The sequence below is a fragment of the Mytilus trossulus genome, chromosome 2, assembly GCF_036588685.1.
Source record: "Mytilus trossulus isolate FHL-02 chromosome 2, PNRI_Mtr1.1.1.hap1, whole genome shotgun sequence".
In the NCBI taxonomy this organism is placed as follows: Eukaryota; Metazoa; Mollusca; class Bivalvia; order Mytilida; family Mytilidae; genus Mytilus; species Mytilus trossulus.
The window spans coordinates 63,385,672-63,399,725 of NC_086374.1; the positions used below are offsets into that span (position 1 = coordinate 63,385,672).

At 32.9% G+C, this 14,054-nt stretch overlaps 1 protein-coding gene across 1 annotated transcript; it reads right to left on the bottom strand.

Moving 5' to 3' along the window:
- Nucleotides 1–1,461: 1,461 nt before the first annotated feature.
- LOC134707755 (stomatin-like) lies at nt 1,462–10,287 on the bottom strand. Its single transcript, XM_063567783.1, has 8 exons — nt 10,014–10,287; nt 9,246–9,361; nt 7,485–7,557; nt 6,378–6,460; nt 5,607–5,810; nt 4,821–4,876; nt 2,818–2,896; nt 1,462–2,081 (listed from the first exon to the last, which is right to left on the bottom strand). The coding sequence occupies exons 1-8, from the start codon at nt 10,027–10,029 to the stop codon at nt 1,614–1,616; spliced, it is 1,095 nt and encodes a 364-aa protein (XP_063423853.1). The 5' UTR covers nt 10,030–10,287; the 3' UTR covers nt 1,462–1,613.
- Nucleotides 10,288–14,054: the final 3,767 nt, after the last annotated feature.

Consider the following 14,054-nt stretch of genomic DNA (forward strand, 5'->3'; position numbering starts at 1 on the left):
TCAATTTGTTGATTACTTTCTTGGATATTGGGAATTGCTGCTTCTCTAGTTTGTAAGAGTAAGAGAAGAGTCTGGTCATCTTAGAGACAAAATAATGTGTCCGGGTAGTATGATATATGTCATCAAGTGGACCTTTTGAAGTAGCTAGTTAGAAATCCGATAAAGTGTTGGTCTAGTATGAATCAGGCCTAATATATATCACTTGTTTTCCTATCATGATTTCCTTGATAAAGGAATCCTGCTTACAAGGAAGATATTAAACGAAGAGTTCCACATGGTGATGTTGAAATCATCCTTCGTAAATTTTAGGGACGCTATCACTAGTTGGTTGACCGTTAATGAATAACCGTTTCACAGATGATATCGGATATGTATCTTACTACAATAACCTTTTCTTTCCACGAATATGACCTCCCGAATTAAATGAATACAATATTAAGCGGATTTGTACGGGTGCCTCATGTGGAGCAGGATTTGCTTACCTTTCCAGAGAACCTGAGAACGTTCCCAGTTTCTGGTGGGGTTCGTTTGCACAGTCTTTTTTTCTGTGTTGTATTTTGTAAACTGTTGTTTCTTTTCAATCGTTCTGTATCTTGCCATGACAATGTCAGTATGTTTCGACTCATGAGTTTAACTTTCGCTTTGGTTATATTTCGCCTCTCTTTTAAGGATCATTTTCCTTTGCAAGTGTTTTTTAAAAATAAAAATGCGATTTCTCTGAATTTGTTTTGTTAATTACTTTCTTTACATTCGGTGTAGACACCTGTCTATTCTAGAGGCCATCACTTTCGTTGTACAAACTGGTCTATTGTGGAGACCATCACTTTCGGCGAACAAAAGTAAAATGATAAAAATACTGATCTCTGAGAAAAATTTACAACGGAAAATCTGTAATCAAATGTCAAAATCAATACCTCAAACACCTCAAACGAATGGATAATAACTGTCATATTCCTGTATTCCTACATATATTTCCTTTGTAGCATTAAACCTGGGTTTATAGCTACCTAAACCTCTGAGTTGTATGATAGTCGCAAAAATTCAATTATAATGACTACAATGTGTGAACAAAACAAACATACATAATTATAGGTAAAAATGTCAAAAAGAAGGGTACAACAGTCAACATTGAGTAATTATCTTTAAAATAAATATAAAAACAAGCAAATATTTAAAAGAACTACATCATCTATGTGGCCGAAGTAAAAAACGAGACTTTACGATCTACAAAACATTCATCAACAACATCTTATAACTGGTGGCTAAACTCTGCTCTATAGTAGCTTAATAATATCAATAAATCCAGATGGATTGCTGCAAATTTGTTGCCCGTTTGAGTCATTAAAAAGTCTATCCGTTATAATCAGCTATTCTTTAATTCAACGGTAAAATGTTTTAAATTATTAATATTCAACAAAAAGCAGATTTTCACCTAACAGACAGTATGACATGGAAAATATCAACAAAATAAAAAAATTATTTAAATATACTGATAATATCAAGATACTAGCGTAGCAGGCAAAGTTTATAAGAAACTGTTAAGATAACAAGGACAGACGCCATACATCAAGATCTCTGACCGAAAATAGTTCATTGGTTATATGTTTTTAACCTTACAATGTTGTGACTTCTGTATGGATAGATACAACTTCTAAATTATCAGATGAGACGTCGGCATTGTTGGATGCGATTTCGATATTGGCAGGAACGACTTTAGTACTTGGAGGTACGACTTCAGTATTGTCAAATGCGACCCCGTTATTTTCAAATGCTTGTTTTCGTACAGGAACGACTTCGTTTCTTTGAGGTACGACTTCGGTATTGTCAAATGCAACCTCGGTATTGTCATATGCCTGATTTTGTACTGGAAGTGGTGTATGCTTTATTTGATGAGCCACTTTATCAAGTGAAAACATTGTTTCCATAGGTAATGGGAATATAATGGTAGATTCCCGTTCTGCAGCTACAGTGCCGAGGGTCTGCATATATCTGAGTTGCATTGCAGTCGGTGACTGCATCATTATCTCGGCTGCGTCTTTTAATGCCACTGATGCTCTTTGTTCGCCTTCAGCTGCTATCACCTGTACAAAACATATTGGAAATATTTAGTCAAACATGACAAGTATATATTTGTTTTCATTGTCATTTATCACGGGTGCCACATGTGGAGCAGGATCTGATTATTATTCCTGAGCACCTGAGATCACCCCTAGCTTTTGGTAGGGTTCGTGATGCTTATTGTTTAGTTTATTATGTTGTATCATGTGTACTATTGTTTGTCTGTTTGTCTTTTTCATTTTTGGTCATGGCATTGACAGTTTATTTTCGATTTATGAGTTTGACTGTTCCTCTGGTATCTTTCGTCCCTCTTTAATTGAATACTTAGGCTTGTTTTTGGAACAGTTGAAACACGAATTCTGAAGTTCAACTAATTACCAATTGCCCATAAGTTTTTAATGCAGAACTTTCGAAAATAACTAAATTAAGGAATGCAAGAAAATCAATATCTACGAAATCAAAAAGACAGTATTTGAGTCTTTACATGCATAAGGTGTTTTTGTTTATTTTTTTGGTAAAATGACACATTTAAATGCAACAAACAAAACATAAACTTTAATTGTGTCAAAGTGTATTATTCCGGTTTACCAACTACATGTTAAAATGGTGAACAAGAATGTTAAACGTGTCAAAGTGTTTTTAACTGCGAGTCGAAACGAAAAACAAACGTAACACGTGTTACTGGATTGATTGATTGTTGTTTGCTCACGTCCAGTGCAAATAATTCATGCGTGTTCAGGAATACATTTTTGTACTTACTTTAGCAAGTGCTTCTCTTGACGCTTCTGCTTCAGCAGCCATTGCTCGTTGTAGCTGTATCGGTAGTCTTACATCTTTTCTGAATGAAATAAGAATAAAAAAACGGTTATAAAATAAAGAAAGGTTGTTGCTACTTTCTTTATTATTATGAGGCTGGCTTCATGCAGAAACTTCTTAGGAAGAAAGATATGAAGTTAGTAATATCATTTAACTCTACTTTCCGCTATATAGATGACGTTCTTTCACTAAACAATTCAAAATTTGGTGACTATGTGGAACGCATCTATCCCATCGAATTGGAGATAAAGGATACTACAGATACACTTAAGTCGACTTCATATATTGACTTACATCTAGAAATTGACAATGAGGGTCGGTTGAAGACAAAACTTTACGACAAAAAATATGATTTCAGCTTTCCAATTGAGAACTTTCCATTTCTAAGTAGCAACATTCCAGCATCACCTGCATACGGGGTATATATCTCCCAATTGATACGATATTCCTGTGCTTGCATTTCCTGAGGATGCTATTAAACCAAGAGTTCCAAATGGAAAAGTTGAAATCATCCCTTCGAAAATTTTACGGACGCCATCACGAGTTGATTGACCGTTATGGAATAACCGTTTCACAAATGATATCGGATATGTTCCTTACGTCGTAACTTCAATCCCCTTCCCTTTCATGAGTTTGACCTACCGAATTAGACTATTTACTGGATTTGTAATCACATAAGGTAGCACTCCACAGTTAGGTGTGTAGTTTCGCATTTTGGCCCCTGTGGATTTTTCAAATATGAGAGCTAGTGTGCAATAAAATTTATTTTTGGATAGCTGAGTATTAAAATAGTCTTTGTATTGGGTTTATATGAACATCATGGTTATGTTATGTATGTAATATAGGCTGTTTTCTGTATGACAGTCCGTATTTGCATGTCCATACCATACATTGGTCCGGCAATTATTGTAATGTTTTTTTCCAACTTTTTATCGCACGAACTTTTTGATTGGATTTTACGAAAAAATAAGGCGAAAGACACCCATTTTTTATTTGATCATTAGGAAGATTTAAGAAAACAGTACCTAAAAAGGTATCACTCAAAGGCATTGAAATTCTAGTTTGATCCAAATTTTGGGGGATATATGACATATTCACTCCCCTTTTTGCAATTTTTTATGGTAAATAAATGCCGAATGTTGCCATGGATACACATAAAAGGAATTAATTTTCATCCTTTCAACTTTTGAAAATTGAATCTATGGAAGATACTGATTACATACATATGCACATGTACAACACAAACAGTTAGGTTAATGTATTAGAAATCCAGGAATAGGAGATGATAAAACATTTTGGGGCTCATTTTTAATTTTATTTTCTAACTGTGGAGTGCTACCTAAGCAACACGACGGGTGCCGCATGTGGAGCAGGATCTGCCTACCCATCCGGAGCACCTGAGATCACCCCTAGTTTTTGGTGGGGTTCGTGTTGTTTATTCTTTAGTTTTCTATGTTGTGTCATGTGTACTGTTGTTTTTCTGTTTGTCTTTTTTCATTTTTAGCCATGGCGTTGTCAGTTTGTTTTAGATTTATGAGTTTGACTGTCCCTTTGGTATCTTTCGTCCCTCTTTTATTCAAAATGATTGCATTATCATATCGAAATTTATTTTTGTAAAGAAAAAAATGTGTTCTGGTTATAAATATTTTTTAAAGTGCATTCTGGGTGACATCTCCTGTGGAAACTGGTCAAAAGTCAAATGTCCTTTTTTTTTCTTTTTCAAAACTGATGATCGATAAAAAATTTACTCTGTTTATCCAAATACCGTCTGCAGCATATTTTTTAGAGGGAGAAGTCCTCGATTTCAAAATTCGAACACCTAGCACCACTGACCTATCAAGAGCATCTTGTGACTATTGATTGTCTTTCAGCGATAAGAAAATTACATTTCAATTCATGCAAAAGGAACCTATAGCGGTTTGGCCTTTAACATCTGAATTACTTACATTTCAACTCTTTCAATTTGTACACCCCAAGGATCTGTAGATTCATCTAATATTTGCTATAAAAATAATTGTTCAAAGATTATGCATTTATAAAAGCAGGAACAAACAAAATCCTTATATTTTCAAATTACAGGAACGATTATACCAGTAACATAACAGCATTACAAGTATGTGAAAATCGCCCTAGATGTGAAATAATATAATTTGATACTAACCTACAGTTTTATTTTGAGAAACTTTAAATGTTTCAAAAAGATATAGTTAAATGTCAGCTCCTTCTCCCACCCCTCACTCACGCTTATAGGTCAAATTGTAGATACTTTTATGGAATATTTGCTGCTTCTCTACCAAATTAGAGAAACACAATTCTTGTCACCTTAGAGTCAAAACAAAATTGTAAGGTGATATGTCAACATGTGGACCTTTTGAACCAGCCAGTGAGAAACCCGATAAAGTGTCTTGGTTTAGTATGAAGAAAGCTCAGTTATATATAATTTCGATATGACTTTGCTCTTGTCCTGATATGCAAGTAATATTTGCTATCAGACGTTAAACTATCATCTACCATCAATCCCATGAAGTGTTTTATCATGTGGTAAGTTAAATATATACTAGTACCTAATTGATTAATAATCGCAAAGAACACCCACTTGTCTTTTAAAACATTACCCATATTCACTTATATGAAGGTATCTAGGATATGTTTTGTTCAGAGAAAAGTGCTTGCATGTGTTTCATGGAAAAGATTATGGGTACGCTTTTCAACTTTTTATATACACTCTCTACCTGCATATGGTCCGCGATTGTATCCCGATCCGATAATAATTCCGCCATGTTTTTTGTGCCCAGCACATTCCTGAGAGTTGTTGCTGCAAGTAATGACGTAGAATATCTAGCGTTCGCAACGTTACATGTGGCCATGACGGGGTCAAATATCCTGGTAAATATCACAGCGTCAACGGCAACAGTAACCGAGTCCTTTGTCAATATCTAAAATGCAATGTTATTGTGTCATCAGCTAGATAGATATAAACTATACGTAACAAATATTTTAAATATATATTACAAAAAAAATGGAACTGATTCTGTTTGAAGTTCAACTCATTTTAATTATGAAGTAGCAACAAATTGGAAGTATAATAGATAGTTTTTATTGTCGAGATAGAATAATCTGTTCAACAAACAGAAGCTTCAATCAATTGAATTCGTCTTTTATTTGTAAAAAATAACCTTCCTTAGACGTTTAATCTACAATAGGAATGTATCTTCTTTTTACTAGAATTCTTGTATTGTCAACATGATGAAAATGTATTTTGAATATATACAGTACAAGAGCATGTATAAGCAGAAAACACAAATTATATGTATATGCTGATCAAACCATATTTTTATTTGGTTTTAATTGTTTTGATATATTTAGAGCTGCCTGTGTTCATATTTATCATACCCCCATTGTTATTCTTTTTAAATTATTTTGGTAAGTATTGTAAGTATTGTTTGGCAAGTATTGTTCATGGGTACAATTAGGGTCCCTTCCTCCTAAGCATGAGAACGTACCTCCTGCGGGGGAATATTCACGGACACCATTCTTAAATCAATCTTTACATATTCGTCGATGCAAGGGAAGACGATGAATAAACCTGTTAAGAAACAAAAATATTTTACTTATTTTTGAACGTGTTATATGTTTCAATATATTTGCACTTTATCTTGTAAACCCATAGCAGCAAAATGAAGAAGAGAACACGTTAAGAAAGAAAAATATACGTCCAAATATAAAAGACAACTTCCGCGCAATCGTAAACACTGAATAATCGTCTGTTGGAATAAAAGAACAGAGCGGAAGCGAGTATAAACTACATTATTGTAAGATTGTATGAATGAGAGCAAAACAAATCATACATTATATAAGAGATAATATGATAAAACATTAAAGAAATTAAATATAGGAAATCAATAGCACAAAAGTAGGATTTTCATGCCTTGTACTCAAAAATATATCTTATAAATTGTTCTAGTAGCACAGCACCGAATGCAAGTTACATGGTACACTTAGGGACTAATAGTCCACCAACTGCTGTACAGAATGATTTGTCGTACAAAATATATTGCATGACTCCGTTTTCCCAGCTATCGACGCGTGTTTCTGGAAGATAAACCATCAATCAAGAATATAAAAAGTGCCTTCAAGAAAAAGAAAGACCCGCTCAAGGTCAAAATTGTCTGCGAGACATTTAACGAACTTAGTTGTTTTCTACTTGTATAACCTTCAGCATACAGGCTCGAAACTGTCGAATTGGACAAAGCTTAAAAAACGTAAGCAAAGTTAAAAACAAAAAGTTTATCCAAACACAAAAAAAAATCATTGTTTCATTAAAATTTTAAATCAATGAAATGGAAACCTTAAGGAAAATATGTAAACCAACTTATTTTCGCGAGCAATTTTCCGACTTTCGGGAACAGAAAAATAACGCGTATATAAATTGTAGCGAATATGTCAAACTTGGATAATTCCTTATTAAACTTCATCAAGTAAGTCAGAAAATCACGAAATTGAATAGCCGCGAAGTAGTCCATAAATGGTACAACGCGAAATAGAGTATCCGCGAAAATAAGTTGGTTTACAGTAAGAAAACAATGTTATAATGCTAATAGATAGTTTACCTGGTCCTCTAGCACCGCCAGAAATAACCCGCCCAAGTCTAAATATAACAACACGTTCATATTCCTGTACAATCTACAATGAAAAGCATTAGGCATGTATAAGTATTTTTTTTTTGGATGTTCGTTTATGGTTACAGTATGTTGGATTGATGTTTTTTATCCAAAGGATAACTGGGCATAGACAAAGTATAAGACGCAATCAATCAAAATATAATACTTTGGTAAAACAAATGTTGGTCAAATGTTTTAAAGAGTGCCTGACATATGAGTTACTAAGAATGATTAACTATTTCTTAAATGCAACATGCCCTTACAATCTAATGCAATTTGCATCACACTTACACGGATACTAATTAAAGAAAACAATTTTCACATGTTAATGTAATAGCAAATGTTCACAGACAGATACGAAGTCAATCCGATACTTAAAATGGATCAAGAGAAATAACCCAAATTCTCGCATAGATAAAGTGAAAATCGGAAATTATGTCATATAAATATAACGATGAGCATATATGATGCTAATATCCTTTATCTTTTTTTTTATGGAGAGTTGTCTATTATTTTACATCTTTGTCTACTTTTAGCTATCTCATAAAGAAATGCCTGACTGGGGAATAAAAATATATTCAGTCTTGATCTTCTCCCGACCGGCAGTAAACTTTTATCAAAGTTGGCCTGTTTGGGATTTTGGGATGTACAAGTACACAGCCACACACGATCAGAATGAAAGAACCACGCTCTCTACATTTTCCACACTTGCAACTCTTTGAAGGATTTTATAGGTGATATGTTACAAGGCTATCTGTCCCTACCAAATATATTCTATTCTCATTTTCCAGTGGTAGTTCAAAAAGTAAAATCACAAAAATACTGAACTCTGGGGAAAATCTTATTGAAAAGTCCGTAATCACATGTCAAAATCATATGACAAAACACATCATTAACGAATGGACAAGAACTGTCATATTCCTGACTTGGTGCAGACATTTTCAAATGTAGAAAATAGTGGTTTAATTTTTCCGATATTCATCTGGGATGGCCACTGTTACAAGACATCCCGACTGTATCTATTGTCAATGTGTTCTCGTCCTGATCATGCATATACCGTTTGCTACTGGACGATAAACAACCATTTAGAAAACAAATTAAAACCATTAAACACACATACACACAAACCACAAAAGAAAACACAAAGAGCACAAATATTTTAAAATTCAAATATTTAATCCTTAAAGACACTATTATCGTCAATAAATACCATACCCCCCCCCCCCTTTTCCACGTATTATAATGCTTACACATGCTTGTCAGGTACCCGAATGGTATTTACAGATACACAAGAAGTCTAAATCAAATCCTTACTTTTCTAACATCTTACCTTAAATAAAAGCCAAGAGATGAGTGGACTGCTTTTTAATGTCCAGTGACAAATCAAAAGCAAACGTCAAGACGTGAAGATATTATTGTATCGTGATTATTTACCCTGCTTGTACCTGACCGATACTTAATTTGCCAAAGGTAAATAATCCACAAACAGACAGGTCACCCTACCCATACATTCGGGCCAACCAAGCTAATCTAACTCATAAATACTACATTGTGATTAGAAGAGAAGCATAAATTTCAAATCTTTTGTTTCATCCGCCCGGAGATCAAACCCACGACCTTCCACTTAAAATAATTAAAAAAAAATACTGTAAAGCTTAAAAGAAGAATTAAAATAAGGGTAATATGTTGAAAAAAAACAGAATAGCTTACCTTAATTATGTAACATAAAGAGAATGGAAACGTAAAAATTATGAGAATTGTTGACAAAGCAATGCAACAGTTTCCACAAAAACCTAGGCTGTTGTCCTCTGAATTGACATTTCTTTCTGAAAGGAAAGAAAAAATCAATAAGCTACACAAATAACTAACTAACCATGTCCTCTTGCTTTTGAAATCCTTATAAATGATATTAATAATAAAATATGTGGATATCGTCATTTAGACAGAAGAATGCTGCTATTACTATAGCAATTCAGAATAACATAAAACTTGCAATTATCAAGGTTTTTTTTCACAATCGGAAAAAAATGGTAAATTTTTATAATGAAAATTTAAATCATTTTTCAACTACATCGCAGGTTTACGAAAATTTATATGGAAAAGCATAACAATGTTGTAACACTGTAAGATACGATATTTGATATCAACTATGTTAATAAGGATCAATAAGAAAACAATGAAGCCACACCCTAGCACCCTTAACCACCCCTAGACCACGACATTGCATAATAAAAAAAAACATACATGTCCTCTCACTGGTGTTTAGGGTTGTTTTGAACCTTTTCATGCTTTTATGAGTGATACTTCGTGGTTTTTCTGAGTCTGGCCTGCATTATTGTATGTTCACTTTGCCTATTAACGCAACAATTATTTATTTATAATGTAACATATCCCCATTGTTGACATTATTTTTAAATTAATTGATCCTACTTATCGACATAGATTTAACAAAATATCCAATGTCCTAATTTTACTTACGGAATTCTTGTTTCATTTTGTAATCCTTAATAAAAATAACAAATCATATAATATCCATTTGTTTTTATGCTGTTAGGGAAAGTCAGGTGTCTCCGCCATTTTATTTTACCTAGTCTTATGATTTCGAAATTATTTATATCAATATAAAGGGTAGGTGTTTATTGTGAAATCGTTATCTTCCGGGGTATCATTTACATAAGTATCTGTCAGTCAAATGAGTCTTACACTTAGTAACAATTTTATTGCAAAAAAAGTAATTAATACATGATCGCTAAATGTTTATAATTTCCGTTTTAAAACCGTCGATACCTGAATCGGTGGTCATTGATCGTATTGATTACATATTGATATACAAGTTCAGGTAGCGGTATGTAAATTTGATAATATAAATAGATTTAAATATTTATTATTGGGTCACGGAATAAGTATAATTATTTGCTATTGATAAAGCTGTTAACCATTTCAGATTATCAATTACTTTATTTGAATATAATTTTAACTGAAGGTATGCTCAATTCTTAGTTGGCTGGAATGTTCTAGAGATAAAAAAAAAAATGTTGCGTAAAATGGCATATCATTATAAACATTACTGTAACTCAGAATTCGTAAAACCAAAAGCAACTGAAACATTTTAATATATGTATATTTGTTTATTATAGTGTAACCTAAATAGATATACAATTTACAATACAAATATCAGCCAGCATCCACAGGCTTATGACGCACTTTGAATAAATAAAACCGAAAACCAAAACACTTGTACGAGAACAGGTTTAAATTATGCAATGTGGTTTAGAATGTCTAAGGAGTTTATATAAAGTGTGTGGCTATAGTGTGTTTTAATGAGCACAGTTGATCTCTAACTGTATATCTTACAGTGTTAAATATCAACACATGTATACTATTCTGTATAAGTTTACGTTTACCTGCGATTTATTTGGGAAATTATTGGAAATTTGCATTATCAAAAGTTTCCATCTTTTCTCGTTCCTCGATTGTTTGAAATCCTTGACGATATTGAATTCTGTGTTATTATGGATTGATATGATAATATCAGATTTCTCCTTTCCAAATAACGCTGTCACATATAGATTGTTTTTTTTTTTGGTATAAAAACATATTATTTTGATCTATAGCAAGGATTTCAAAATTAGGAAGCGGAACAAGAGGACATAATTATTTAGTAATTTGTTTAAGGTTATTTTGATTTTTTTTTTAAAAAGAAATGCCAATTCAGAGGACAACAGTCTAGGTTTTTGTTGAAATTGTTGCATTGCTTTGTCAACAATTCTCATAATTCTTGCGTATCCATTTTCGGTATGTTTCATAATAATAGTTAGCTATTTAATCTGTTTGATTTTGTCAACATATTAACTATTATGTTAGTCCTTTTTACATGCACTTTAGCGTATGTTGCTTGTTGGATTGAGTGGAAGGTCTATGTACCGGCCGGGTGACTTAAAACTTGAAAATTGATGCTTATCTGCTAATCATAATTCGGACTTTAAAAGTAAGAGCAAACATTGGTAATTAATTTAGGAATATAATTTAATACGTCCTCATTAGACGCATCAGTGACGCTCAGATCAGAATAGTTGAAAAGCCAAACAAGTACAAAGTTGAAGAGCATTGGCGACCCAAAATTCCTTAAGCCCGAAGTAAGAAATGGTTACGGGCGGGATGACTTATCTACCTGCGGACAGTAACCTTTTGAATTATCACATCAATTGTCGGTCTAGTTCAAGCAGGATTTACATTCATTGATATAGGAAGATGTGGTGTGAGTGCCAATGAGACAATACTCCATCCAAATAACAATTTAAAAAGTAAACCATTATAGGTTAAAGTACGGCCTTCAACACGGAGCCTTGGCTCACACCGAACAACAAGCTATAAAGGGCCCAAAATTACTAGTGTAAAACCATTCAAACGGGAAAACCAACGGTCTAATCTATATAAACAAAACGAGAAACGAGAAACACGTATATATTACATAAATAGCACGATAACAAATTCTCGTCTTGACTATGCTTTTTATTTTTCACATTGAAACAACAATCAATTCTTGTCTTGTCTCCTTTTTTTGTTTTACTTAAAGTTAGATATAAGCAAGATTATGTGAGGAGGACATAAAAAAAAAGATAAATAATATTTGATAAAATGCATATATATATATATGCACTCAAAGCATGATGTACCACACATGTTTGATAAAAAAAAAAAAGACTCAGTGTGGTTCGTGTTGCTTTAAGTCTTTTTTTCTATGTTGTGTTTTGTGCCTTGTTTTTGGTGGGGATCGTGTTGTTTATTCTTTAGTTTTCTATGTTGTGTCATGTGAACTATTGTTTGTCTGTTTGTCTTTTTCATTTTAAGCCATGGCGTTGTCAGTTTATTTTAGATTTATGAGTTTGACTGTCCCTTTGGTATCTTTCGTCCTTCTTTTATTTTCGATTTATGAGTTTGACAGCTTGGCACTCATACCACACGAGAAAATGTACTTTTCTGACTACTTATATTTAGTGGAGCTAGAACTGGCTCTCTAAAATTAAGAACTATGGTGTGAGGTAAATATCTTAGCAGAGTTTTTCAATTTTGGATCCGCGAAGAAAGGTTAAAAAAAATAATTATCTTCTATTCTTTAACCAAATGATGTGCATTAGTATTCAAATCTTCTTTCTCGAGTGTGTTCGAGGGGGGACACACCGATGGTGAAGATTAGAAAATTTTTAATTTTAATAATGCGTGGGGCTGAAGTGTTGAAAGTTTTAAAAGAGCTACAAACTGAAGGTTTTCTAATTGAAATAAGCTTTTCACAATAAAATTGGGAATGGAAATGGGAAATATGTAAAAGAGACAACAACCCCACCATAGAAAAATCAACAGCAGAAGGTCACCAACAGGTCTTCAATGTAGCGAAAAATTCCCGCACCCGGAGGCGTCCTTCAATAGTAATCCAAGGTACCAGGATTATAATTTAGTAACTTCAACTGGCCCCTAAGCATGTATTTAATGAGCTTTGTATTAACAAATAATTTGAAATCTCTAGCATCCCAATAAAAAAGGCAACAGAAGTATACCGTTGTTAGAAATTCATAAATCGACTGAGAAAAACAAATCCGGATTACAGACATAAACCGATGGAATACATCAACTATATTATTAAAACAACGGAACAACAAAAACACAAAATTAATATCGAGCAGATTACATTGCATAAGTTGTATGCGACCGAAATGCTTTTCTGGAACATCGATTACTTTGGTATACCTTTTCTTATATGGCGAGTGAGGGGAGCCAACATCGTTTTGAACATTTGAATATTTTTGTGTCAGTATAATTAATTTCATGTGTAATGATAAGGCCAGATTATTAATTTCCGAATTAATGGAGAGAGGTAATAATATTGACCAAATGTAAGACTATTGGTATATGCCTTCCAACAGAAAATTATATCCAACTTTTTTTAACAAATTGAATGTGTGTTTGTTTTGTATGAATTCTGAGTTTTACTCTGTAGCTCAACCGTTCAAGATAGATGCTGTATTATATTCTAGTAGTTTTCAAAGTTGTGTAAAAACACGTTAAAGCGGATCAAGACGACAAAAATTTGAAAATTGTGTGTAATTTTTTTGTGTATTTCAGATGATATATTCGTTGGATAAAGCGTCATAACTCTTTTTGTAATTGAACAAACTGTTTGGTTTTTTTTCTTGTTTTTTTGTTATGTATCCAATACAAAAATAACTCTAAAAATTTAATGCCTGTATGAGATTTGTAATTTTATGTAAATGAACAAAAAGACAAATTTGAATAGTCGTAGCGTATTTTTGATGCAGAATACTCTTTACCAACACTATTTTTCTATTTCTTTTTGTACCTCTTAAAATGATGCTGAAATGCATATACAATCAATAGTACGTAAGAAATTTCGAAAAGATGGACGGGTTTATAATAAAAATCTTTCTATCAGATGTACCTTATACATACAATAACGTATGCATGTATACATCAAAAGTAAAATTCACGAATGCATCAGTTGAT

Excerpts from the sequence above, each read along its gene's own strand:
- LOC134707755 (XM_063567783.1), bottom strand. Across the intron at positions 2,897-4,820 it reads CAAATTGAAAGAGTTGAAAT|AAAAGATGTAAGACTACCGA; the intron begins GTAAGTAATTCA and ends TATTTCATTCAG. Across the intron at positions 2,082-2,817 it reads CAAGAGAAGCACTTGCTAAA|GTGATAGCAGCTGAAGGCGA; the intron begins GTAAGTACAAAA and ends TGTTTTGTACAG.